The sequence below is a fragment of the Condylura cristata genome, unplaced genomic scaffold (assembly GCF_000260355.1).
Source record: "Condylura cristata isolate star-nosed mole 26May11 unplaced genomic scaffold, ConCri1.0 scaffold00024, whole genome shotgun sequence".
Classification (NCBI taxonomy): domain Eukaryota; kingdom Metazoa; phylum Chordata; class Mammalia; order Eulipotyphla; family Talpidae; genus Condylura; species Condylura cristata.
This window is the reverse complement of record NW_004567125.1, coordinates 31,136,549-31,161,759: the sequence shown is the minus strand read 5'-3', so window position 1 is coordinate 31,161,759 and position 25,211 is coordinate 31,136,549. Positions and strand designations below refer to the sequence as shown.

The 25,211-nt window shown below is 51.1% G+C and overlaps 1 protein-coding gene across 1 annotated transcript in view; it reads left to right on the top strand.

Annotated features, from left to right (window-relative positions):
• SIN3B (SIN3 transcription regulator family member B) overlaps positions 1–25,123 on the top strand; it is a 35,698-nt gene extending 10,575 nt beyond the window's left edge. Inside the window, exons 5-19 of the mRNA XM_004688641.2 lie at positions 381–524; positions 7,391–7,513; positions 8,553–8,642; positions 8,992–9,110; positions 10,986–11,193; positions 12,242–12,358; positions 13,059–13,297; positions 14,009–14,192; positions 14,863–15,466; positions 15,884–16,053; positions 18,586–18,759; positions 19,060–19,152; positions 20,115–20,209; positions 20,974–21,178; positions 21,319–25,123. Of these exons, the coding sequence (XP_004688698.1) occupies positions 381–524; positions 7,391–7,513; positions 8,553–8,642; positions 8,992–9,110; positions 10,986–11,193; positions 12,242–12,358; positions 13,059–13,297; positions 14,009–14,192; positions 14,863–15,466; positions 15,884–16,053; positions 18,586–18,759; positions 19,060–19,152; positions 20,115–20,209; positions 20,974–21,178; positions 21,319–21,549 (2,796 nt within the window). The 3' untranslated portion in view covers positions 21,550–25,123. The remainder of the gene's footprint in view (positions 1–380; positions 525–7,390; positions 7,514–8,552; positions 8,643–8,991; positions 9,111–10,985; positions 11,194–12,241; positions 12,359–13,058; positions 13,298–14,008; positions 14,193–14,862; positions 15,467–15,883; positions 16,054–18,585; positions 18,760–19,059; positions 19,153–20,114; positions 20,210–20,973; positions 21,179–21,318) is intronic.
• Positions 25,124–25,211: the final 88 nt, after the last annotated feature.

The following is a 25,211-nucleotide window of genomic DNA, read 5'->3' as shown; positions in this document are numbered from 1 at the left end:
GCATTATGTTTTCAAGCAGCTGGTGCCAGGTTTCCCTCTACCGGGTGCCCCTCTTCCTATCTGCCATGTGGTTTGAGAATACCTACTTCCCATGTCCGCAACGGAAATCACAGCCTTTTCATCTTTCACAGCACTACTGAGTGCTGCTTTAAATTGTATTTCTTAAAACATCTCTCAGTTTGCCCTTGTTTCATGTGTAGGCAGCCTGTATTTATTTTCTGAATTGTGTGGTCTTCGTCTACTGGCTATTGTGGACTCTACAGGTTGATTCTCCTTCCTGAGTCCTATCTCTTCCACAGGGACATGCTGAATGTCACAACCTGGGCTAATGGCTTGTTCCTTGGCTAACTACTCCTTTTCCCTTTCTGGAAAATCGGCAGAAGGAGCAGTTAAGCACGAAGGGCCGGCCCTTCCGCGGCATGTCTGAAGAGGAGGTGTTCACTGAGGTCGCCAACCTCTTCCGGGGTCAGGAGGACCTGCTTTCCGAGTTTGGACAGTTCTTGCCTGAAGCCAAGAGGTCTCTGGTGAGTACAGAGCTTCCACCTGGCCAGGGAACCCTGTGCCTCAAGGCCACCCCCAGGCCAGGCCAGGTTTGTCTGCCTCTAGGGTTACTGTGGGATCTCCCAGAAACCACATGGTGTAGACATCCTGTCAGATCCTCCAAAGGGCTGCTCTGTATAGACAGAGCAGGGTGCCAGGAAGGTTTGGGAGATCAAGGTCATTCCCCCCATGGAGATCCTACTTGCAGCAGGACCCTGTGGGCAGTAGTTCTTGGGGGCTCTCGCACATCGTCTGCTTTTCTGTAGGGACCCAGTAGGGGGAACTCAGGTTTGATAGTGACTTAGGTAGGGGACACACAGCAGGGAGAAAGGCTGACAGGCTACACTGTCAGCCTTTCTCCCTGCTGTGGCCTCAGCCCTCCTGGCTTCCTTTCACTATCTATTTTTCTTTTTCCTATGAACTTTTTTTTAAAAAAAATTTTTATGAAGTAAAACTTACATAAAATTCACCATTTTAAAGTGAACAAGTCAGTGACATTCAGTGCAGCTGCCATGATGTATAACCACCTCTGTCTAATTCGTGAACATTCTACACCCCCAAAAAAGACCCTGTACCTCATTCCTCATGCCCCTTCCTCAGTACCTATATAACCACTCATATGCTTTCTATCTGGACTTGCCTGTTCTAGGCATTTCCTGTGATGGTCACATACTAGGTGGCCTTTTGTGTCTGGCTTCTCTCACTCAGTATCATGTTTTCAGGTTCATCCTCCTGGCATGTGTCAGGGCTTCACTCCTTTTGTGGTTGATGATGTTCTGATGTGTGGGTAGATCATGTTGGTTATCTCTTATCTGTTGTTTCAGGACTTAAGCCATTTTTATATCTGAATAATACTCTACAGTGTGAATGGATTTCAGTGTGTTCATTCATTTGTCCATTTATGGACATTTTGGTCATTTGTATTTTGGAGGCACTATGAATAGTTCTGCTGTGAATTTTTGTATAAAGAATTGTTTAAACATCTGTTTTCAATTCTTTGGAATCTGTACCTAGGAGTGGAATTACTGGGTCATATGGAAATTCAATGTTTAACTTTTTTGAGGAACTGCCAGCATGTTTCCACAGTGGCTGCACCATTTCATGTTCTCACTAGCCATGTTCTAGGGTTGCATTTTGTCTGCCTCCTCACCAACACTTTTCTATTTTGTTAAGTCCAGCCATTCTAATGGGTGTGAAGTGGTATCTCATTATGATTTTGATTTGCATTTTCCTAATAACTTACAGTATTGAGCATCTTTTCATGTGCTTGTGATTTCTTATGCTTTTATATTGTCTTTGGAGAAATGTCTATTTCAGTTCTTTGCCTGTTGTTCAGGTTGCCTTGTTGTTGAGTTGTAAGAGTCCTTTAATTATTCTGGACATTACACCTTTATCAAATGTATTCCTCCATTTTTCAGATTGTCATTTCATTCTTATATTCTTTTTTTTAAAGATTTATTTATTTATGCATACAGAACTGGGGTACAGGCCAGAGGTTCAGGACGGCAAGAGGATTCACTAGAGACAGAGTGGGGAACCAACAGGCAGACTGATGAAGTACGCTGCTGAGGGGAGCAGCGGGCGGGTGAGGAGAGGTCTGCTGTGCCATGTGGGTCAGCTCCCTGGCCGAGGATCAAACTCATGCTGAAGTGGCTTTGGCTTCTTAGTACTGTGCTTTAACCCGCTGTACCACCAGGGAGGGCCCTCATTCTTTTATTCTTTAACGCACATACATTTTTAATTTTGTACATTCAGTTTATTTTTTTCTTTTGTTGTTCATTCTTTCAGCGTCAAATGTAAGAATCCATTGTTAGATCTGAAGTCATGAAAGTTTCCCCCTATGTTTTCTTCTAATAGTTTAATGATTTCCGGTCTTTGATGTGTTTTGAGTTAACTTTTGTATATGGTATGAGCTAAGGGGTCGAGCTTCATTCTTTTGCACATGGGAATCCAATTGTCCCAGTACCGTTTGTTTAAGAAAATGTATTATTCCTGTTGAATCATCTTGTTACATTTGTATGAATTCAAGTGACCATAGTTGTAAGGATTTGTTTCTCACTCAGTTCTAATCCATTGATATCCATTTCTGTCTCCAGTATCATTTTGTTTGGATAATGGTATTTTACAGTAAGTTCAAAATCAGAAGTGAGTCTTTCAAATTTGTTCTTTTTCCAGGTTGTTTTGGCCATTCAGGGCCCCATGCAATTTCATGAATTTGAAGATGATCAGCTTTTTCATTTCTTAAAAAAAAGGCTAGTGGGATTTTGATAAGGACTGTATTGAATCTTGATAACTTTGGGGAATACAGATGGTTGCAGTCTTAATAATGGTCCGACTTGACAGTATTTCCACTTCACAAAGCGGTGAAAGCAGTGTGTGTCAGTAGAAGCCGCAGTGCTGTTCTTGTTCTAGACAACAGCAGCAAGACACAGCTTCCAGTCAGTAATTTTTTGTTTACAGGATTCAATTCATGGTGTGTTAATTAGGACATAACCCCACTGAAGATTTTTACAACACTGTCTTCAGTCCCTGAACACAAGACATTCTTTCAGTTATTTATGTCTTCTTTATTTCTTTCAGCTATATTTTGTAGTTTTCAGTGTAGACATCTTGAATCTCCATGGTCAGATTTATTCTCAAGTATTTTATTTTTCGTCCTATTTTAAGTGAGCTTATTTTCTTAATTTCATTTTTGAATTATTTGTCATTAGTTTATAGAAACACCAGTGAACTTTGTGTGTTGGTTTTGTTATTCTTTACTTTGCTAAGTCTATTTAACTAATGATTTTTTTTTTAACTGTAATGATTTTTGTGGATTTGTTAGGATTTTCTATATATCATGCCACCTGCTGGTAGAGATAGTTTTTCCTTTGTCCTTTCCAGTTTGGATGGCTTTCATTTCTTTTTCTTTCCTAAAAGCTCAGGAAAATTCTTCCATTCCCCATCTTCCATATAATGTGAGCTGAGGGTTTCATAGACATCATTTATCCGGTTGAGGAGTAGCTCTTCTAGTCCCAGTTTGGTGAGAATTTCAATCCTCTTTTCCTTTCAGCCCCTAATGACCACTGGGGTGTGAGCACATGAGAACCCCCAACCTCCATGCATCCCCACCACCTCTCCCAGGTTCCACTTCTGAATAGAGATGCCGTAGGAGGTCAGATCTGAGGGCTGCAGGTCTTGGAGGGTTGGACTGAGGGACTGGGCTGGGGGTGGTGAGGGAGTCTTGAGTTGGGACCTGACAAGGCAGGCAGCAAACAGTGCAGTCCCACATGTGCGGGATAGAGTGCTGACCCTTGGCCAGGATTCCTCCCAGAAGCACCTTCATACTCAAAGTCAGAGAAGCTCTGTGTCATCTCTGGGGCAGACATCAAGTCCTGCAGCTATAGCCCATCCTCCAACCTTCCTGGTGCTTTGGGTGTCCTCGGGGGTTATAAGAGCCCTTTTGAGCACCAGCTTGGGCTATGGTACTCTCTTGGCCTCTTTGTGTGCTGCAGGTGGGCATGAGCTAGCTGCTCACCTCCTGGGCCTTGTTTCCTGCTTTCTTGCCTAGGGAATCAGTGACCCTCTTGTTCAGATAGGGAATCAGCAGTCTGCTTATGGTGCTTCCTGCAGACCTGACATGTACATGGTGCTTCAAAAGAGTACTGCAGTTTTGCAGAAATCAAGCATGTCATTCTGTACTGCCAACAGTGACCCTCCCCCTTCCCCCCACCTCCCCCGAATGTACACCTGTGAGGGCAGAGTGTCCCTCTGTGTCCCCAGGCCCATTGGATGCCCTTAGGCCCCTACCCTGGCGTCCAGATTTCTTTTCCAAGTCAACGGTCTGCCTCTTTGTGTCTCTGAAGTTCAGAACCCACCTTGATCCTTTTTTTTTTTTTTATTTTTTTGCGTAGAACTAGAGTTTAGTGTAAACCACCAGGGAGGCCTCCCCTTTTTGATTCTTTTCTCCCTTATCCCAAACTTGTTCTTTGTGGTCTGATTATCATTCCGCCCTCCTCTCTGTACATTACTGGTCGCCAAAGACTCCTAACTTTAGTTCCAGTGGCCACATGGCCACAGGGAGCAGGGGTCTCACTGCCATCCTTCCAGTTGCTCCCTTGTGAGTTATAGTCTCAAAGTGTTAGGCTCAGCCTTCTTTGTCTCACTGTGAAGCCCCAGCTTGCCCCTTCATGTGCTGGGTCGGTCATCTCTGGGTCCCATCCTCTTGGATCTGGTTTTGCATCTCAGCTCTAATCTCAGTGTTAGCGACTCTTCTCCTGAACCATGACTTTGCAGAGCCATCACTAAAGGAGCTGAATGGTATAGGAGGACCATGGCCTCAGGGGCGAAAGGCTGAAAGATGTGGCCAAGTCCTAGACCAGCTTTTGCTGCCCTGGCAGGAGCAGGAGCCAGGATAACACTGCACATCCCAGGGAGGCTCAAGAGCCATTGGCCTTAACAGGTGGTGCAGTTCCTGAAGCAAGGGCTCATGGTAGCATATCTGGTTGTGTCAGACTTTGTCACCTTTTTCCTGTGGAACCTGGCAGGTCTTCTAGCCTCCTGCCTCATCTACAAATGGTTATGGAGGTGTTTCCTCCAGGTTCGTCAGAGGATTCTTTAGTAAAGCGTCTGGCCAGGGAGAGCCAGGACTCCTTTGCTGGCTGCAAACACGTCCACAGAGTCGGGAAAGTGAGTGAGGAACCCTGTCTGAGGACATGGTATACCACACAGGGACACTCAGTACCGGTAAGCCTGGCAGTCCACAGTGCCTGCCTAAACCTTGCTGTGCTGTGGTCTGGGCAGCCATAGGCCCTTGGGTTTTGTCAGGGCAGGAGGAGTAGGGATGGGGGTGAGGGGGCTCTGCGCTGGAAGCTCCCCCTGGTGGGCACAAGTCAGCATCTACAGGTGGACACTCTCGGAGATGCCCTAGAAAGGTAAGCCTTTTCCACAGAATACTAGCAGTGGTATTTGCTATCAAGTCAGCACTGTTTTTAAGTGTATTTTTAGGTAACTAGGGTTATCCTTGTACATTTTTTAAAATTGACTTAGTCTTTATAATTAAAAAATCCCACCTATAGTTACTATAGAAAATATCCTTTATATTAAATTTCCTATTTCTGTTAAAACTACAGGAACCAAAAATGAAACTTGATATTATTCTAATTAAGGTTAACCATTTGACCTTGATCCAGAGGGGTTAATAAACTTCTGTAAGGGGCCAGCCACAACGATCTTAGGCTTTGTGGACCAGCAGGTCAACAAGTCTTGAACCAGACACCAGTGAATGGGCATGGCTGTGTGCCAATAAAACTGGTTATTCACAATAAGCTAAGCATTTTGAATATGCTGGGCCCCAGGCCTTCGGGCGTCCAACTAGTGCACACATTTACAAGTTGGGACATTTAACAAAAAAGTAGGAACTGTCTAACTGTTAGGGGAAGGTAAGTGATCTCTCTGGCTGGGATGATGTGACAGGATAAGCAGTGGTTTCCCCTTGAGGTCCACAATCCCCCTCTCTGCTCATGTCATAGTGACCCTTGTGTGTCTCTTCAGGAAACATCATATGTAGCTGTTCTAGGAACTAGAAAAAAGAAATACCAGTTGAGAATTTTTCCACTTAAGATGCCCTCCTTCCCCAAGGGACAGGTTTTGCCTGTGGTTAAATGGTAGACCTTTATTGTTTTAACAATACATAAATAGTCATGGAAAAAAATCACACATTAGTAAGGGTATCAAGTATGAAAAGTTGTCCTCAGTTTACCATTACATTCCTCAGTTAAGCACTCTTAAATATATTTTGTGTCTTTCCAGAAATATCCTCTGCATGTGCAAACACATTCATCTTTTAAAAAAATAAATGGCGTGCTGTTTATTCTGTCCCTAGGGCTTGTGGGTTCCCCGCCTACCCCACCCCCTTTTTTTTTTTACATAACAGTATATCAGGTACATGACACAGAGATACCTGCTCATCTGAGAGTTGCTCGCTGCTTTGTATACACCAGGACTTTTTCACCTGTCCACACTTGGAACTGGCAACATGCCTTCTGTTGTGTTTCTGAACCAACTTCTGTGCTAGGACAGAAAGCATGGTTGGGTTATAGGGATTGTTCAGAACATCGTGTGGGGCCTTATCTTGTCTTACAGAAAAGATGTGGTCTGTCTGCCTTTCCCCTTCCTGCTCTAGCTTTAGGGAACCTTCAGAGAAATGCAAAGCCTCAGTAGATTTTACTAGAACCATTCTTTGTAATTATTGTTATGAATACCCTGCTTGGGATGAGTATCCTTAACTTCATGGTTAGGTTGGCCTCAAGCCTGGTAAGATGACCTCCCACCTAGTGATTGCCCCAAAGATGCCATTTTCTCTTTCACAGAAAGGAACACAGACTGGGCCCCCCCCAAGGACCTCCCCCCTCCCCAACTTCCTCATAACATTCTCTTTGTACCCAAGCAGTGTGTGAACCAGTCCTCCTGCCTGAAATGCCTTTCCTTTGTTTGGTGCTATTGAACATACAGTCAGACCTGCATTGTCAGTGGCCTGCTGGGTGACACCTACCCAAAGGCCCAACTCTAGGTCTCTCCCCACCCCCAGCCCTTCTTGTCTCCATCTGGACCCTCATCCACAGGGGCTTCGAAGAGCCCCTCCCTGCCTCATGGTGCTACCCCATGATGATCTGGATACTTGGTCTCTCCTCCATTAGACGGGAGGCACCTTGGGGAGGGTCATCTTGCATGCAGGCATGACCTCTGGCCTCTGGCAGACAGTGTGCCGGGACCCTAGGCTCAGCAGAGGCAGTCCTGTGTGATCCTGGAGATCAGCATTGCGGCCTGGGTGTTTCCCAGTGCTATTCACCTCTCCTATGTGTATCCTCAGTTCACAGGAAATGGGCCATGTGAAATGAACAGTGTCCAAAAGAGTGAACACGAGAAGAATCTGGAACACAGCAAAAAGCGCTCCCGGCCCTCTCTTCTGCGTCCTGTATCTGCACCTGCCAAGGTAACCCTTGACCGTGGGGTCTAGCCTTACCTGTAGGTGACCCAAGGAGCAAGTGCAAAGCCCTGCTTGCCAGAGCCGTTGTGAACCTTCATCTGTCTTGAAATTCACCAGATGTGGGACCTTGGGACCTTGGGATGTGGGCCAGCTCTAATGTGGTCATTCACAGAGCTCCCTGGCTCTTGAGTGTGTCATGAGGAGTGCGCTCTCCTGTGGAGATGCACTGTGTTGCTCAGGCTCTTTTTCTTAACTTCACAGTTCTTTCACTGAGGACTACTACACAAGGCACCCTACCTAGGCGGGAAAGGATGAGATCCAGTTACTGTTCCACGCACTACCCTAATTCCATCATTCCTCGTGTAGTTACTTATTGACTTTCTTCCTTAAGGAAAATGTTTCTCTTCATCTCCACTTACATAGTTACTTCTGTCGGTCAAAACTCCATCTTATAATCCATGACTGTCAGTTTATTTTGAGGGCCAGCCCTTCTTTATTTGACCAATGAGCCCCGGAAGCTGATTTCTGTCACCTTGTGACATACCCTCATCGTTCCTTAGGTGCTTTAAAAAGGAATTGAACTATGCAGTAGCTTTCTTCATTCCTCAGGAATGTGGCCAAGTTCAGGTCCAAGTGCAGCTTAGAGACAAAAGCTGTCACAAAGTCTTTTAAAGCCTGGTCCTCCCAGTGCTGTCCCCATTCAGTCCCTTTCCCATCACCCTCAAGGCCCACAAGACAATACAGTCAGGGGAGAAATTTCTGATACTGTAACCTAGGGTTCCTCTTCCTGGCTATTCTGATTTCATTGTGCTATCAGGACTTTAAACTGCTGATTTAAATCCCAGATTGTGGGTGGGGAGGTCTTGTAACCTTCACCCTATACCAGGTAATAGAGGCCAAGCTGGGCAGTCCTTAGAGGTTCATGCACAGGAGTCCTGGGAAGAAATTAGCCTGCACCTCATGGCAGTTTTGGTGCTAAGACAGAGATGGACGGGAGCCTTGTGGGTTGGCCAGAACATCAATTGTGCATAATTTCTTTCTGCAGAAGAAAATGAAACTCCGTGGCACCAAAGACATGTCCATTGCCACTGTGGGCAAGTATGGGACCCTGCAGGAGTTCTCCTTCTTTGACAAGGTGTGCACTCCAATACCACCAACCACCCCATCCGGCTGACCTGCCCAACTCAGATCTGCAGAACAGAACACTGGAAGTGGGGGGGTTCTGGGAGGCGGGCCCATCCTCCCCCATTCCCCACTCTCACAGCCACAGGCAGTGTAGTTGTCATGGAGCAGGTGGAGTGTGTCACAGATGCAAGTCAGCGGGGTTTGAGGCCACACCAGCCACACCGATGCAGGCACAGTCCCGGGGCCCCCGCCCAGGCCCAGTGGCAAGAGCCAGCAAGGTAACCGTGTGCATAGTCACTCGGTGACTCTGCATACACCACAGGTTGGGCCTGGGGCCTCCTGACTTGCCATCCTCACAGGTACGCAGGGTGCTGAAGAGCCAGGAGGTCTATGAGAACTTCCTCCGCTGCATCGCGCTCTTCAACCGGGAGCTCGTGTCTGGCTCTGAGCTCCTGCAGCTCGTCAGCCCATTTTTGGGGTGAGTGACCCTCTCTTGCTCCCCACCTAGATATCTTTAAATTCTGTCCTCCTCCTTTGGGCATTAGTTTTGAAAAACGACTCTGTCCTTGAATGAAAGTGGCTCTAGACGTGCATGTAGGTTCATTGTGCTTGTCTGAAGAGCAAGGCCAGGATTCCTTGCGTAGGTGTCTGTGTGTCCACGTCCGTCTGTACTCCTCATCAGTAAAGATTCTGTGTCCCGCACAGGTGAGCTGCTGACTGGCTGCTGCATCTCAGGGATCCTGCTCCCTCCTGCAAACCCCGACAACCATTGATCTGTGCTCTACCTCTAACACTTAGTAACAGTAGTGCCATATAAACACAGTCCTAAAGTGTGTGACTTTTGGGATCAGTATTTTCACCCAGCGTAATTCCCCAGAGAGTCACTTGAGTATGCTTTCTGCAATTGCAATTGTAATGATCAGGAATGCAAGGAATCAGGACGAGTGTTTGGCACGCCTGCTGCCCTGAGAGAGCCCTGTCAGTGGGTCAGAGCCCAGTGCTGTAGCCAAGGGAGGGTGGGCATGGTCCTGCGCGATGCACTCAAGCATGCTGGATGCACAGTGCACTCTGGTAGCAGGTTTGTTGGGCCCAGGATCCTTTGCCCCTGCCCCGCCCACCATCTTGAGTTTCTTAATCTGGTCTGAGCCCCAGTTTTCCTGCTATAAAATGGGAATCAAAAATGCACAAAGTTGGCATTATGAGGTGTCATCTTTATCCCTAAAGACACCTCAGGGCAGGTGCTGTCAGCCCCATTCTGTTCATTATAGAATTTTAATTCTTTTTTAATGTAAAATAAAACATGCAAAAATCCTCACGACAGATGAATGACTTGATGAATTGTTATTGGATATACCCCCAAGTCCCATCCCCCCACAGGTCACAGACAGACCCTTGCTAGCCCCTGGGATCCGGCCACACCTCTCTGATGCTGCTCCGACTCCTGTCAGTGATCAGAGCCCAGTCCACGGGAAGGTGGCGTGCTGGTATTGGAGGGACTACACCCTAGCACTTCCTGTGGCAGAGCCAGCCTCTATTTGCGTGTGGGAACTCTGGGCTGGGTGTGCCCAGAGAGCTGCCACTTAATCAAGGAAGGTCACCAGGGCTTGTGGATGTGTTGGGGTATGTGCCCCCTACAGAGTGTTCACCATGCCTCAAGCATTCTGTGCACCAGTTTTATTTCTGAATTCTATCCCCACGTTTTGTTTGCTGTGGTTTTCTTGGTGAGCTGAGTTGGTGTACATCTTTATATCCTTACAGGTAGGGCTTAGCAGATGGCCTTCTTGTGGGGGCTGCAAGGAACAGCATCGGTAGTGGATATAGCTTGACAAGGGGAGTCTGCCTGGCTGTAGGTCACTTGCATTAAAATCACCCCCACAGACATGCATGGACATTTTATTATGACTCGTGAGTATGTGTCCTCAGGGGGTTTTCCCTGGAAAAGTTTCCTTCAAGGCAGAAGGTTCTGGGGCAGAGGTTCCAAAGGACCAAGGATTGAGATTACTTAACTCTGGCCTCATCCTGCACCAGTAGCCACAGATGACACTAAGTGAAGAGACATGACTGTGCCGATAAAACGGCATAAAGGCAGGTATCTACCTCATGCTTGGCTCTCTCCTCCAGGGAGCACAGCCGGCCCAGCTCTGCCAGTCCAGGTGCTGACAGGGGCGCTAGAGGCAGGCTCACATGTGCATGTATGTGACATTTAGTTTGGTTCACCTGCCACTTCTCCCTGACACTGAACTCTGACCATCTTTAAACACAGGCAGGCTTCTGATGGCAGCCACTCCAAAATCTTTGGATTACTCCCAGAAGACCCTAGGATGCTGACTCATGTTTGTCTTTATTTCTGAAGGAAATTTCCAGAACTCTTTGCACAGTTCAAGTCCTTTCTGGGGGTAAAAGAGCTGTCATTTGCCCCACCCATGAGTGATAGATCTGGTGATGGAATAAGCCGAGAAATTGACTACGCATCATGCAAGCGCATTGGATCCAGCTACCGGGCACTCCCCAAAACCTACCAGCAGCCCAAGTGCAGTGGAAGGACAGCCATTTGCAAGGAGGTATTGTCCCATGGACTCACATGGGCTTAGTGGCGCATACTTTCACCCCAGCAGAAGCCACACAGGGAAGACTGAGTGTCTTCCCCACATGTTGAATGATGGGTGGTGCTGGAATGTGACAAAACTGAGCGCCTGAGTAGAGGTGACAGTTTCTCACCCTTTTGGTAGTTTTGGCGAGCAACAGAGCTTCCGGTTTAGGGTTCACTTATTCCTCTGTTAGACTCAGTCTAACTACTAATTAGATTTAGTCTGCTATGATTCCATTTTCCCTTTTCACTGCCATCTGTTTCCACTTAGCTTGGTGTCTGAACTCTTTCAGTCTTAGTGGATAGGCTGTTAACTTCGTTTCAAGGATTCAGAGTGCCTGCTGATTCCAGCATAAAGTCCAGGGACGAAATTAGACATGTTGCCTGTTGCATTGTGCTCACAACCCTGCAAATCTGTCTTCATGTGGCCTGTGGCAGCTTCACCAGGTCACCGGCAGAACTGAGTGATCCCAGCAGAGACCCAGTGACCCACAGCACCTAACATATTTACTGCCTGGCCCTTTTTAAAGTTTGTCGACTCTCGATAGTATAATTTGTTTACCATTCCCAAAGTCACGTTTTCTCCCTAAAACCTCTTTAAAATTAATTTTTTTTTAAAGATTTATTTGTGCATACAGAACTGGGGTATAGGCCAGAGGCTCAGGGGTGGCGAGAGGCTTCACCAGAGACAGAGTGGGGAGCAGAACAGGCAGATCTACAAAGTACACTGCTGAGGGGAGCAGCGGGCGGGTCAGGAGAGGTCTGCCACGCCATGTGGTCACCTCCGGGACAGGCGGGCATCGAACTCATGCGGAAGCGGCTTTAGATTCTCAGTGCTGTGCTTTAACCTGCTGCGCCACCAGGGAGAGCCTAAAATTAATTTTACTGTGTGCATGATAGAGTGATTTCTTGTAAAATAAAGATGCCATTACCATCCTCACTTCTTGTGCCCTGAAGGATACAGCATGTAGCGCTGGCCACTCTTGTTTGCCGTGTTGCTCATAGTTTTGTTCTTGGTGCAGGTGCTGAATGACACCTGGGTCTCTTTCCCCTCCTGGTCAGAGGACTCCACTTTCGTCAGCTCCAAGAAGACACCCTACGAGGAGCAGCTGCATCGCTGTGAGGACGAACGATTTGAGGTGCGTATACTGGTGCTATAGACCCCCACCCAGGATAGAGTTTCTAGGTACTTGCCCTTCCTCCCGGCTCTCGTCCTCATGCCTTGCTCTCTTGGAATGGATCCTTCGTCTCTTTACTGCCCACAGCTCCCTCTGAGTGTCAGGGACAGCTTCCAAAAGCTTGCCTGTTTGCCTTGCTGACCTGTGTGCTGACTCAGTGATGGTGCTCATTTCTTTTTTTTTTTTTTAAAGATTTATTTATTTATTCATATAGAACTGGGGTACAGGCCAGAGATGCGGAGGGTGAGAGGATTCACCAGAGACAGAATGGGGAGCAAAACAGGCAGATCGACGAAGTACACTGCTGAGGGGAGCAGCGGGCGAGTCAGGTCTGCCACGCCATGTGGACTCCTCCGGGGCAAGCGGGAATCGAACTCATGAGGAAGTGGCTTAAGCTTCGTAGTGCAGTGCTTTAACCCGCTACGCCACCAGGGAGGGCCTGGTGCTCATTTCTTTTTGATTTTAAGGGAAAATAATATATTTTTAAACTTAATTAGTTGGATTAATATTAGGTTAACTGAAGTTGACTTTCTTGGTTGGAATTTTTACTGAGATCACTGTAGATTACAGTTGCAGCACATTAGCCCTGAGCTTTGCCCTGAGCTCCTGTCCCCAGCCCCCCCACCTCCATGGCCGATCCTTTCCTGTCTTCCTTTCATAGTTAGATGTTGTCCTGGAGACCAACCTGGCCACCATCCGGGTGCTGGAGAGCGTGCAGAAGAAGTTGTCTCGAATGGCACCTGAGGACCAAGAGAAGTTCCGACTGGATGACTGTCTGGGTGGCACGTCGGAGGTTATCCAGCGCCGTGCCATTCACCGCATCTATGGGGACAAAGCCCCAGAGATCATCGAGAGCCTCAAGAAGAACCCTGTCACTGCTGTGCCTGTCGTCCTGAAAAGGTGCCCCCTGCTCCTGGCCCTCCACCTGCTTGGCCCCAGGGGCTCATTAGTGCTGTAGTCACAGGCATAACTTCGAGGGGCCCCAGGGCCAGGGCTGGCACTGTGTTTCCAGGCTTCTTTCATTCCCTGTGCACTCCCATGAGGGAAACACAGTAAAGGCTGTCTGTGTCCTTCAGCATATTCTGCCTTAAGCATAATTATATACAAATATTCGTGAATTTCAAGCTCTTTCAAAACACAGCGGCACCTCTACACATGGTGTGCCTGACGTCTCAGGGGCTCCCTGTGCCGTGACTGATGAAGTAGCTGCCTCTGCTGGTGCTGTGCTTGGCGCTGGGATGGCAGACTGAGCCAGCCAGCACTGCCTTTCCCTTGTGGAACTCATAGTTCAGCAGGGGCGCGCCGAGATCTATTTAACAACTACATGGAGTATAGTCAGGGTCCTGACCAGGACAGGGGAGACATTTGAGGGCAGCAGTGTTGGAGAAACCATAAAACTAGCCTTGTCGCTTCAGTGGGCCTTGTTTCCTCCCTCCCTGCCTTATTCATCATGGAACCCACCGCACAGTCAGGCTGGTCTGCTCCTGAGATTGGAATGCACTGGGCCAGGGCTCTGGGTGGAAGACAGGTCGGCCCTGGGAGGGATGACTCAGGCTGTCCCCCTGGGCTACCCCCAGGCTGTCCCGGGCTGAGCCCCTCTGCCCCCTGCAGGCTGAAAGCCAAGGAGGAGGAGTGGCGGGAAGCACAGCAGGGCTTCAACAAGATCTGGCGGGAGCAGTATGAAAAGGCATACCTCAAGTCCCTGGACCACCAGGCTGTGAACTTCAAGCAGAATGACACCAAGGCCCTTCGCTCCAAAAGCTTGCTCAATGAGATCGAGAGTGTCTATGACGAGGTGAGGCCTCCTTGGGCAGGTCTGAGCAGGCCTTGGGGGGGTTGCCACACTCTGTGTCTGTTTCCCAAGTGTTGCCTGCCAGCGCTGCATAGGGATGAGTACCAACATTTGTGTGACTTCAGGCTCTGGCCAACCTGGAGAAAGGATGGAGGGTGATAACAACCCTGACATTCTGACATTGTCGGCAGGGGTTCCCAACACATGCACATGCACATACACGGGCCCTTCTGGGAGAAGGATGGAAAGTGGCAGCAGCTCTGTCATTGCCAACAGAGGCTCTTAGCTCCCCTCCCCTCTCCTGCCGCCGCTGCTCTCCCCCTCACATATACGTACAGGCCTTTCCTATAGCAGCTTTCCTTTCTGTGCCACCGACCTAAGACCAGGCACTATTGGAACCCTCAGCAGAAACACCCAACTCTGGCTCACAAATTTTACTGTGCAGTTCTCCTCATTTTAGCATTGAAGAAACTGAGGCCTAAGAGGAGGCTACTTGCCAAGGTCACAGGAAACCAGGTCTCCAGACCCTGTGGCACCCGCCTCCAGGCTCTCAGTCCTCCAGGAGCATGGGTAATGGGATGCTGGTCCAGCTGTACCCAGATTAGAGTGGGCTGGCAGCAGATGCCCCAGGCTCTTTCCTCGGAACTCCTTCCTAATGCTGCCGCTTCCCCAGCACCAGGAACAGCATTCAGAGGGCCGCAGTGCCCCCTCCAGTGAGCCGCACCTCATCTTCGTGTATGAAGACAGGCAGATCCTGGAAGATGCAGCTGCCCTCATCAGCTACTACGTGAAGCGGCAGCCAGCCATCCAGAAGGAGGACCAGGGAGCCATCCACCAGCTGCTGCATCAGTTCCTGCCCAGCCTCTTCTTCTCACAGCAGCTGGACCTGGGTGCATCAGAGGACTCTGCCGATGAGGGCCGGGGCAGCCCTCAGGGGCAGAACGCAGACCTTGGTGACCGGAAGAAACCGGCGCCCGAGCAGCAGAGCAGCTCCCCGGAGGAGAAAGGAGCTCCGGGGGAGGCGCCAGCTGCCGAGCCGCCGCCACCACCACATAAGCCGTTGGATGATGTCTACAGCCTCTTCTTCGCCAACAACAACTGGTACTTCTTCCTGCGCCTGCATCAGACCCTGTGTTCCAGGCTCCTGAAAATCTACCGCCAGGCACAGAAGCAGCTTCTGGAGTACCGTGCTGAGAAGGAGCGTGAGAAGCTGCTGTGCGAGGGCCGCCGTGAGAAGGGCAGCGATCCCGCCATGGAGCTGCGGCTGAAGCAGCCCAGTGAGCCCAGGGGAAAGTTGGGGGTCGAGGGGCAGGCCAAAGCTGCTCATTGAGCCTGGGGAGGGGGGCAGATGGCTATGACCAAGCACCCCAAAGGTTAGGGTCCTCAGTCAGTAATCAGAAATCCGTTGTATTTTTACTGACTTCATTTTAAACTAGTTGTCATCTTAGATGAGACATTTCAAGTGGGCAGTGGCAGAGACACTTACGGGTACCTTCCTGGCTCCCACTCTGGGAAGGCACCCACTGTGCTCCCTCCCTGCTGGGTGTGAGGCTCCTGAGCCTGCCTCCAGGACCACTGCCCTTGGGTTGGAGGCCATACTAGGAAGCCTAGCGGCAGGAGGCAGAAACGTGGCTGCTGTGTTGGTGCGTCTGGCTGATTGTGCCTGTGACCCCAGTGACTGCCTGCCTCCCCAGGTGAGGTGGAGCTGGAGGAATACTACCCGGCCTTCCTGGACATGGTGCGGAGCCTGTTGGAGGGCGGGATTGACCCCACACAGTACGAGGACACCCTGCGAGAGATGTTCACCATCCACGCCTACGTGGGCTTCACCATGGACAAGCTGGTGCAGAGCATCGCCCGGCAGGTAAACCGTCTAAGACACCGAGGGACCCCTCCCCCTACTGGGGAGACCCAGAGGTCTCCCACTGCCTGCTTTGCTAGTGTTAGTGGCCCCATGATGGCAAGTTCCTTTTTTTTTCCCCAATTGAGATAGAATTCACTATTTTGAAAGTGAATGACCTCATTCCCATTCCCCCCTCCCAGTCTCTGACAGCCACCAATCTGCTTTCTGCCTGGATTTGTCTGTTCCTGGCTTTTCCTATGAATGGGTCACACACCTGGCCTTTTGTGTCTGGCCTCTTACTGAGCTTCATGTTTTCAGGGTTCATTCACAGCATAGTATGTCTGTGGCATTCCTTGTCATGACAATTATTCCTCTGTGTATAGTCAGTCAGCAGAGGTGCATTTTGTGCAAAGTGTCGTCATACGATTTTATCGCTGTGTGAACATCGGTGTAATTGCCTGAGTCATGTGGCCTACTGTACTCCTAGGCTAGACATAAAGCCCTCGCCGCACATCATCTTTGACTGAACTGTCATTATGTCTTCATGACTGAATACATCGACATTTACTCACTAGTTACCCATAACTGGACACTGGGACCACTTTTTGGTGGTATGAGCGGTGCCACTGTGGACATGCACACACAAGGAGCTGTTTGAGTCTCCTGTGGACAAACTTTCTTGAGGGTAGTTGCAACATTGTGAATAACCCTACCCCACACATCTCCTGGGAGGAAATATCAGTGATGCTTATCAGCATTGTTTATAGCAGCAGCAGAATTGCCCATAGCTAAATGTCAGCAAGAGGAAACAGGTCACGTAAATATAAACTGTAAAGCCCTGAAAGTCTGGGACATAGTGGTGCTGGCTTACTGAGTTGTTCGGCTTGACTCGTTTCCTGATTATCAAGTAAGACTATTCACTTTAAGGCGGAAGTGAAGGTGGAGAAAGAATACTGGCATTACTTTCCCACCCAGATCCAGTCATTTGAAGTATTTTAGAGTCTAGAATTATTTCAGGCATTTCCTTCCAAGTTTTAAAAGATTTTATGGAAGTGAAGCACACACACACACAAATGTTCAAGTCCCAAAAAGGCAGCTTGGTTGGTTTTCACAGAGACCCCACCCCCCACCCCTTTGTGGCGGGCACGCCCCACCTAAGGGCAGCTACTGCCCTGGTTGCTCACACTGGGCAGGTTCCCTGGTTTCCAGCTGCGTGTGGATGGCAGCACACGGCATGTCTGACTCACCCAGGCAGTGTGGCTCTGGGAGAAGCCTCTCTTGAGGTGCCTGTGGCTTTTCCATTCCTTTGCCTGGGAAGGATCTGGGGAACACGCCCTCTCTGGGCTCCACGCTGTGCTGTTTGTCTCCTGGTAGCTGTCTGAGCCCATTTTCATAGCACTCTGGGTGAGGAGCAAGTGGCCATCTAGCCTTGGCACTCGGCTTCCTGGTGCATTTATCTCCCTGCCTCGTGCTCAGGGTCAGTGCTTGCCTCGGGGTCTGTCTCCTGGGCCAAGGGGTTTTTGGGGTCACATTGTGACTTGTTGCATTTCCCCAGTGACTCATGGGCTCAGCACCTCTGTCCCTCTATGGCTCTTTGGGTTGGCTTGTGGTAAACCCATCCACACTGGCCTTTTCCTGACACCTAGTACTTTTGTGTCCCTGTAGGGGCAGGATTCAGCCTGCCCCGGCACTTTAATTAATACTTTTTTAAAAATCCCCTTCTCTACAAATATATATTGTAGAACTTATTTAAAATGAAATTTAAAAGAAGCAGTAAAAATGGTGTTATGTAGCTGGTGTTGTAAGGGAGCCAGACCCCCAGCAGTGGGGCCTCAAATCCCACTGGACGTCCCCTGGGCCAGATGCTCACAGGACCCCTTCACATACCTGTGGGCTGTCCTGCGCTTTGCCTCTTGTTGTTAGTTAGCATTGTTTGCTTTCAGTAAGAGCAGCCAGTGCTTATGGGAAACTGGTGTGCCAGACACCAGGAGACGCACGTGTCCACACATCATCCTGTTTGCCCAGCACAGTGCCATGTGGGACAGAGCCGGACTTCCTGAGTCTGTAGTGACCTGTCTGACCCACAGCCGGTGCCTCATGCTGATTCCTTCTGGCTCTGACCCTGTGACCGCCCCCCCCGACTTGTTTTGTTACTTCCTAAAACTAAATATTTTAAATGTGCTTGTAGGAATTAAGGGAATTGTGTTTATTGCACAGAAAAATAACCACTTGCAGTAGTGCCACTTTTATATAACCACCATCTCATGTTGATGCCTTTTTTGTACTTTGTCAGTTCTCATACTCAAGCAGGGTATACATTCTAGTCTAGTTTGGTCTGTTCTAGTCTAACCGTCTGTCTCTGGTCTCCTAGGCTCTGCTCTAGTCCAGTTTGTTCTGCCGTGAGAGCTGGTTTGCATCCAGCTGCTCCATCCCTGTGTTGGTTTTGGTGCATGTCCCTAGGTTCAGCAGGGGCTCCAGCAGGAGGTGGACAACGGGCTCGTGCCTCACCCTCCTGAGGGTGCCTTCCTGGCACCCTGAATTCTCCTCCCACAGCTGCACCACCTGGTGAGTGATGACGTCTGTCTGAAGGTGGTAGAGCTCTACGTGAACGAGAAGAAGCGGGGGGCCGCAGGTGGGAACCTGTCCTCACGCTGTGTCCGTGCTGCCAGGGAGACCAGTTACCAGTGGAAGGCTGAGCGCTGCATGGCGGATGAGAACTGCTTCAAGGTAAGGGGTCAGCTACTGGGGGTGGGGGACTGGGAGTGCCTCATAGGAGAGGAAGTGCAGCACTTAAGCCCAGTTGGTGGGCCTGAGGTGGACCACAACTCAGCCACAGGCCAGCTGATACCCTGTGTGCCTTTGGGCTGCAGGACACTGCTTCAACCTAGAGAGTGCCCAGTCCAAGGTCCCTTGAAGAAGGATGGGGCCTGGAGCTTGGTAAAGGCAGGCCATAGGTGACCTTTGACCTTGTCCAGTGCCAGCTGGGCCATTGTGTGTCTTCAGGCTATTCCTCCCCTGGGTCCCCAGGTGATGTTCCTCCAGCGCAAAGGGCAGGTGATCATGACCATTGAACTTCTGGATACTGAGGAAGCGCAGACAGAAGACCCCGTGGAGGTCCAGGTGAGACCCAGCCCTGTGTTCTGTGCCTTGTGTACACTGTGTGCCACCCCATGAGGCCCATGCACACGCTGTTCAGGCACAGACCCAAGTTGTCCACCCGGAGAAACCTCCTGTGTAGGCTGCAGGTCTCCTTGGAAACCTAAGAGGGGGTGGGAGCTGTAGTTGACCACTCCAGAGCCAGTGGGTGTGTCCCATGGAAGGAGGGTCAGTGAGAGCCACCCTTGTCCTCTCCCAAATCCCTGGCTCCTGGCTTCCCATCTGCTACCGTGACATCCCTATCCGGCTCACCACTGCTGAGGGTACTTAGACCCCCCCCAGTCCGGGATCCCCGCATCTAAACATCAAGAAGGCTCTGAGCCAGATCTCTGAGCCCCAGGAGGAGCTCTGCCAGGCCTGCATCGTATTGCACGGTCCTCTTGGTGTCCGTAGAAGCAGGCCTGAAGCCTCAAACCTCCCACAGCTGGGTCTCACCCTTTTCCCTCCACAGCCACCAGTGCTCCCAGCCTGCTTCACACAGGAGATCTTTCCAAAATAAATGAGGGCAGGGGCTGTACACCCTGCCCCCCTTCTGTAACTCTCCACAAATGTGGAGGGGCCTTGGTTTTGACAGGGTACTAAACAGATGACAGCCCTTGGACAAGCCATGCCCAAGGAACACCTGGGTGGTCAGTGGGCCCCGCCTGTTACTCACCTCAGCCCTGCCTGGTTTTCCCTATTTGTCACTTGCTGTACGTGCTCTAACGCCCGTTCCTGCCCCCACCCCTGGCTGTTCTCCGTGTAAGGCTCCCATTCCATCCCACTGCCCATGTGAAGTTGACATAAGATGGATACAGAAAGGACACAGTAGGGATTTATCCACCCAGATATAATACCAGTCTAAATCTTTGGGACAGTGAGGTCGCATCCCTGGGCTTAGGTACTGGCAAGAGCTCACTCCCCTGACGCAGGGCTTTTCTCTGCAGCACCTGGCTCACTATGTGGAGCAGTATGTGGGGGCTGAGGGTGCGTCGAGCTCTCCCACTGAGGGCTTCCTCCTGAAACCTGTGTTCCTGCAGAGGTAAGAGGGTCTGTGATGGACCAAGGGAGTGCCCTGTGCTTGGTGAGGCTGAAAAACATTGTGTCCTCTATCTGAGAGCACTTACTGGACTCCTGATGTATACCGAGGTGTGGCCCTACCCTCCTGAGGCTTACAGTCTAGGGTGAGCAGAGCTACACCTGAGAGCAGTCCCAAGATGACAAGGTTTACCCTCATCAAGGGAGTCCATTCTGCCCAAGACAGCTGAAACCCCAGATACATAACTCAGAGGAGGAGGTGAGAGCCTAGAGGGATAACCTTCTAGAAATGGCAGGTAACATGTCAGAGACAGGGGTGACCACCCTATCAGGGTCTGGGACTTTCTGATCGGGGGGGGCAATTAGTGGGTATTTAGATTTGAATGGGGACAACTTTCCAAGTCAGAACCAATCTGGGGGAGCAGTCCCAACAGTCCCAAGCTCATGATGGAAATTAATGAGGGTCCCTAATCAGGAAGGGTCTCAGGGAGAAGAGAAACTCACTGGATCTGGAGCGGGAGGAGACTCATGCTGGAGGAACCAGAGAAAGAAAATGCAGGTGGCTAGAAGTTCTGGGGTGAGCAAGTTGGTGGGTGCTCCAGATTGCCAGCACCAGGCAGGACTCAGCTTTGTTTTTGCTGCATTTGAGGTTAGGTGATAATTTTTCGGGATTCCAGATTGCACTTCTCCAACATCTGGGGAATTGGATATCTTCCTGTATTATGGGTCTCAAGGATTTCCTGCTCTGCAATCTTCCCCTCACCCCAGGAACCTCAAGAAGTTCCGAAGGTGGCAGTGTGAGCAGGTGCGAGCCTTGCGGGGGGAGGCCAAGAGCTCCTGGAAGCGGCTGGTGGGGGTGGAGAGCGCCTGCAATGTGGACTGCCGCTTCAAGCTCAGCTCCCACAAGATGATGTTCATCGTGAACTCTGAGGACTACATGTACCGCCGTGGGACCCTCTGCCGCGCCAAACAGGTGCCGCTCTGCCAGCCCTAGGTCGTGGGGGGGTGTCTACTCCTGCAGCCACCTGTGGGTGCCTGGCATCCTGGGGCCTGAGGTCCAGCCCGTGGCTGTCCAGGGTGCCTAGATGTCCTGACCCCTCCCTGCCCCCACAGGTGCAGCCCCTGGTCCTGCTGCGGCACCACCGGCACTTTGAGGAATGGCACGGCCGCTGGCTGGAGCACAACGTGACAGTGGAGGCAGCCAGCCTGGTGCAGGACTGGCTGATGGGTGAGGAGGATGAAGACATGCTGCCCTGCAAGACCCTGTGCGAGACGGCGCATGTGCACGGCCTGCCGGTCACCCGCTATCGTGTGCAGTACACCCGCCGCCCTGCCTCGCCCTGACACTCCACGGCACCGCCTCGAGGTTCGGCCTGCGTGTGTATCGGCTTCTCCGTGGACAGCCCGCGGGGGGAGGATCCCCAGCCTTGCTGCCCAGGCTGTGGCCTCCAGAGATGGGGAGGGGCATGCTGGCCTCCATCCCACGCTGTCATCCCTCAGCTTCCAGATGTGCCAAACCTGAACCCCGCACTTGAACTCTGGGGGCTCTGTCCCTGCTGTAAGTGGTAGGGTCAGCATGGGGCTGTGGAGCAGGGATTGCATTCACGCCCCTGACCGGCCCTCTACACATGTGCCAAACCCCTAAGCAGGGCCACCGTCCTTCTGTGCATACGGTGCCCAGAAAAGTCAGTGACAAGCCATTCAAGGGCATTCATTTTGGGGGAGGGGAGACCCCATCATGGAAGGAGTCAACCCAGTTGTATCTACTTGAAAAACACACCCCTCCCAAGTGGTTCTGAGAGCTTCTGGAAATACCACCTGCATCTGACCGTTTGGGCATTGACTTGGCCCAGCTGACCCTGGTGGGCCACAGTCACTTTGAAGCCAGAGAACCCTTCCATCCAGTGTCGGGATTTTACCTCTACATCAAGACGTGGATCGGGCTGGGAGCACCAGAACTGTCTGGAAGATCCCACTCTGGGATAAAGAAAGACCAAACGTTGATTGTGCAGTCAGACATGGGGTTGTGAGGACAAGATCTCCACCAGATGTTCCCACCAAGCTCATGGGCCCCACATGGAGGACCCTGGCTATTCTCTAAACATACATGCACACACATATTTATTCCTTTTCACTCCCTTCGTGGTTGTAACTTTGCAGCAGCCAGGTCCCACAGCTTCTTGGGGTGAAAGTTGCTTTCAAGGAACTCCGCATGCCACCCTCACATCCAGGCCCCACAGCTGGGGCAGCCGCAGGTGTGGCATGAGGGCTGACAGCATCCAAGGCTGCTGTGCCGCTACCACCAACCTGCGCCAAACTGCCAGTTGGACCCCTGGCCCATCAGAGGTGACCCCCGACTGTGAGCCTGGAACGCCCCCGTGCAGCCCTCATCCTGAAACAGCCAGGAAGTGGAGACTGATTTCTAGAAATTACCTGTGGGACTTAAGGTTGATGAAACCGTGACTCCTAGGTCTGGGCAGCTCCAGGGCCAGTCTGTCCCACCAGGGCCTCCTGCCTCGTTTCCTCGAGTGTAGTCCAGGCACTTTGGACATTCTCGTTTTGTCAGAAGGGGATTCTTGTGAGGATCCCGCACCAGACCTTTGGCAGCCTGCCCCCTGGGGGTCCCCTGTCTGTGCCTCAAGTGGACTGGGTGTGATCAGACCTCACAAAGTCCCCATCTTTCCAGCTTACCCACCCCCACCCACCCACCCCAGCATGCTTCTAGGGAGCGCCTCGTTTTTTGAAGAATTTCTGTTCCAGGGCTTGTACTTCCTTTGCAGCTGTTTTGAATGTAGTTTTCCTTTTCTATTTATTTGCACATTAAACTGAAAAAGTTAAATATTGATGTAAAGCTGTGAGGTACCCTCAGGCCTTTCCCTAAGGTGATTTCTCCTGGCTGGGCTGGGGTATCTGCATGCCCACTAGCAAGATGCCAAGTCCCAGCTGCAAAGCCTCGCAGCTTCCCTGCACGTGTGGGCTCCTGGTCCCATGGGGCATTGTTCTACCCAGAGAATGTCTCTAGAATATTCATTCCCAGCTCAGTGTTCATTTTCAGTGAAAATAGGAGGTGTCTCCTTGAAGTGTCATTTCATACAAGACCCAGTTAAAAGACTGGTGTTTGCTCTGAGCTTTATCAACTTCTGCGTGGTCACCCACGCCAGCACAGGGTCTCCCAGCCCACAGGCCACTCTCCAAGCTCTCTGGTCTCCCTCCTGACGGGACCGCCACCTTTTCCGTCACTACCACCTGAGCTTCAGAGCCCTCCACCAGGCTCTGCCTCTCACCTGCCTTCTGGGAAATGAAACCACTGCGTTGCTTGGGGACCTCTGAGCTGACACCCCTGAGACTCCTCAGGACTGGTGGGTACTTGCCCTCACCCAGCCAGTGTCCCTCACAGGCCTCACCCGGCAGGACCATTTCTCTCCCAGGAGTAGGTCTCAGTGGTGCTGCATCCCTGGCACCCCTTCCACATGACCTTACACAGGTGTGCTACCTGCTTGGCACCACCTCCCTCCAGAGAATCTGCTCCTTGGGCATTTTGTGGGGCAGACTTGTGCTGTCGCAGAGTTTTGACCAGGCCTACATCAGGGTGCACAGGGCCCCACCTTGCCCTTTGCCAGCCAGGCCTGCCTTTGTCAGCAGCACTGAGATGGGAAGGCCAGGGTGCTCCTGGAAAGGGTGCTGGGTCCCAGGATTGCTGGTCTTAGTGGCCACAGTGGTGTGCAGAATTCTGAGATGGCCATAGATTCCCCACAAGGGAAACCCCCAAATAGCCCCTGCCTTTGTGGGTGCAATAAGGTTTGAGAGGTGAGCTTGGTGGGAGGGTGTTTCTGGCCTGGGAGATACCAGCTCAGTGTTGGTAAGGGGGCCTGCCCTTGCAGATGAGGGCTGGCCCACAGCCTGCACCCTGGTGAGGCCCTGGGCAGAGCACCCACCCTTGGAGGACCCAGATCCTCAGAACTCAATTGCTATAAGCCCTGAGTCTGTGCATCAGACAGTAACAAAGAGCAGCCCTGGCCTAGAAAGCTGTCCTGCCGCCTCGTAGCAGGCACCAGGTGGGCTGTCCCCCTCCTGCCCCACAGGGGCTCGACCCTGTATCCCCGAGTGTGTGACAAGATTAGGTCTTTCTGCTCCGGACATGGCCAGATCAACCCTTCTGCCATGCCTCGCTCATCTCTTCTCCCCACCCCCACCAGCCCAAGGAGCCCTGCTGTTCCCAGTCCCTCCCCTGGCCCAGGCCTGACCACACAGGACAAAGGACCCCCAGAGTAGGGCTCCCCTGAGCAGGACGGCTAAGTCCTCTCTGGGGTCGGGAGGAGCTTCAGAGGGACTGCGTTTAGGATAGAGGAGCCTCAGTTTCTTCATGTAACAGCCGCCCTCTGAGTGGCCGACACAGAGGTGACAGGGGTCCTTCTGACCTAGGTGCACCCGGCCCCCAGACTGGGGGCGATGGAGGAGGCTTGGGGGTAGGTGGTCAGGGGAGTGGAAGTGCAGAACATGTGGAGCCAGGGCCCGAGCCACTGGCCTTGGACATGACCTTGCCTCCTCCCTTGGAGTCACACATCCTCTCAGGCTGGCCAGAGGAGGTAACATTTGTGGGTGCCTCTGGCTTCAAAGTACAGTAAAGGAAACAATTTCCACACAGGCAGCTTCCCAGGCACGCGTGGGCCAGAGGCCTTGAGGTCCTCTGACTCTTCTGCAGACTCCCATCTTCCAGTGCAGAGTGAAGTGGGGGGAGGCAGTGTGGAAGGGTCACTCGGGAAGGGGTGTGCACCTGGAGCTCCAGGCTGGGCTGGAGGGTGAGAGAGTCAAGCCGCTTACTCAGGTTTGTTTGCCTTTTTTATTTGTTGCTATTTAACAAGTTTCTACATTTTGGTAAAATACATAAAAATTTACCACATTAACCATTGTGAGTGTCCAGTGGCGATTAAATACATTGCCGTCAGTGTACATCATCTCCAGCCGCCCTTCCCACAACTTAATTCACTAACTGCAACGCTGTCCCC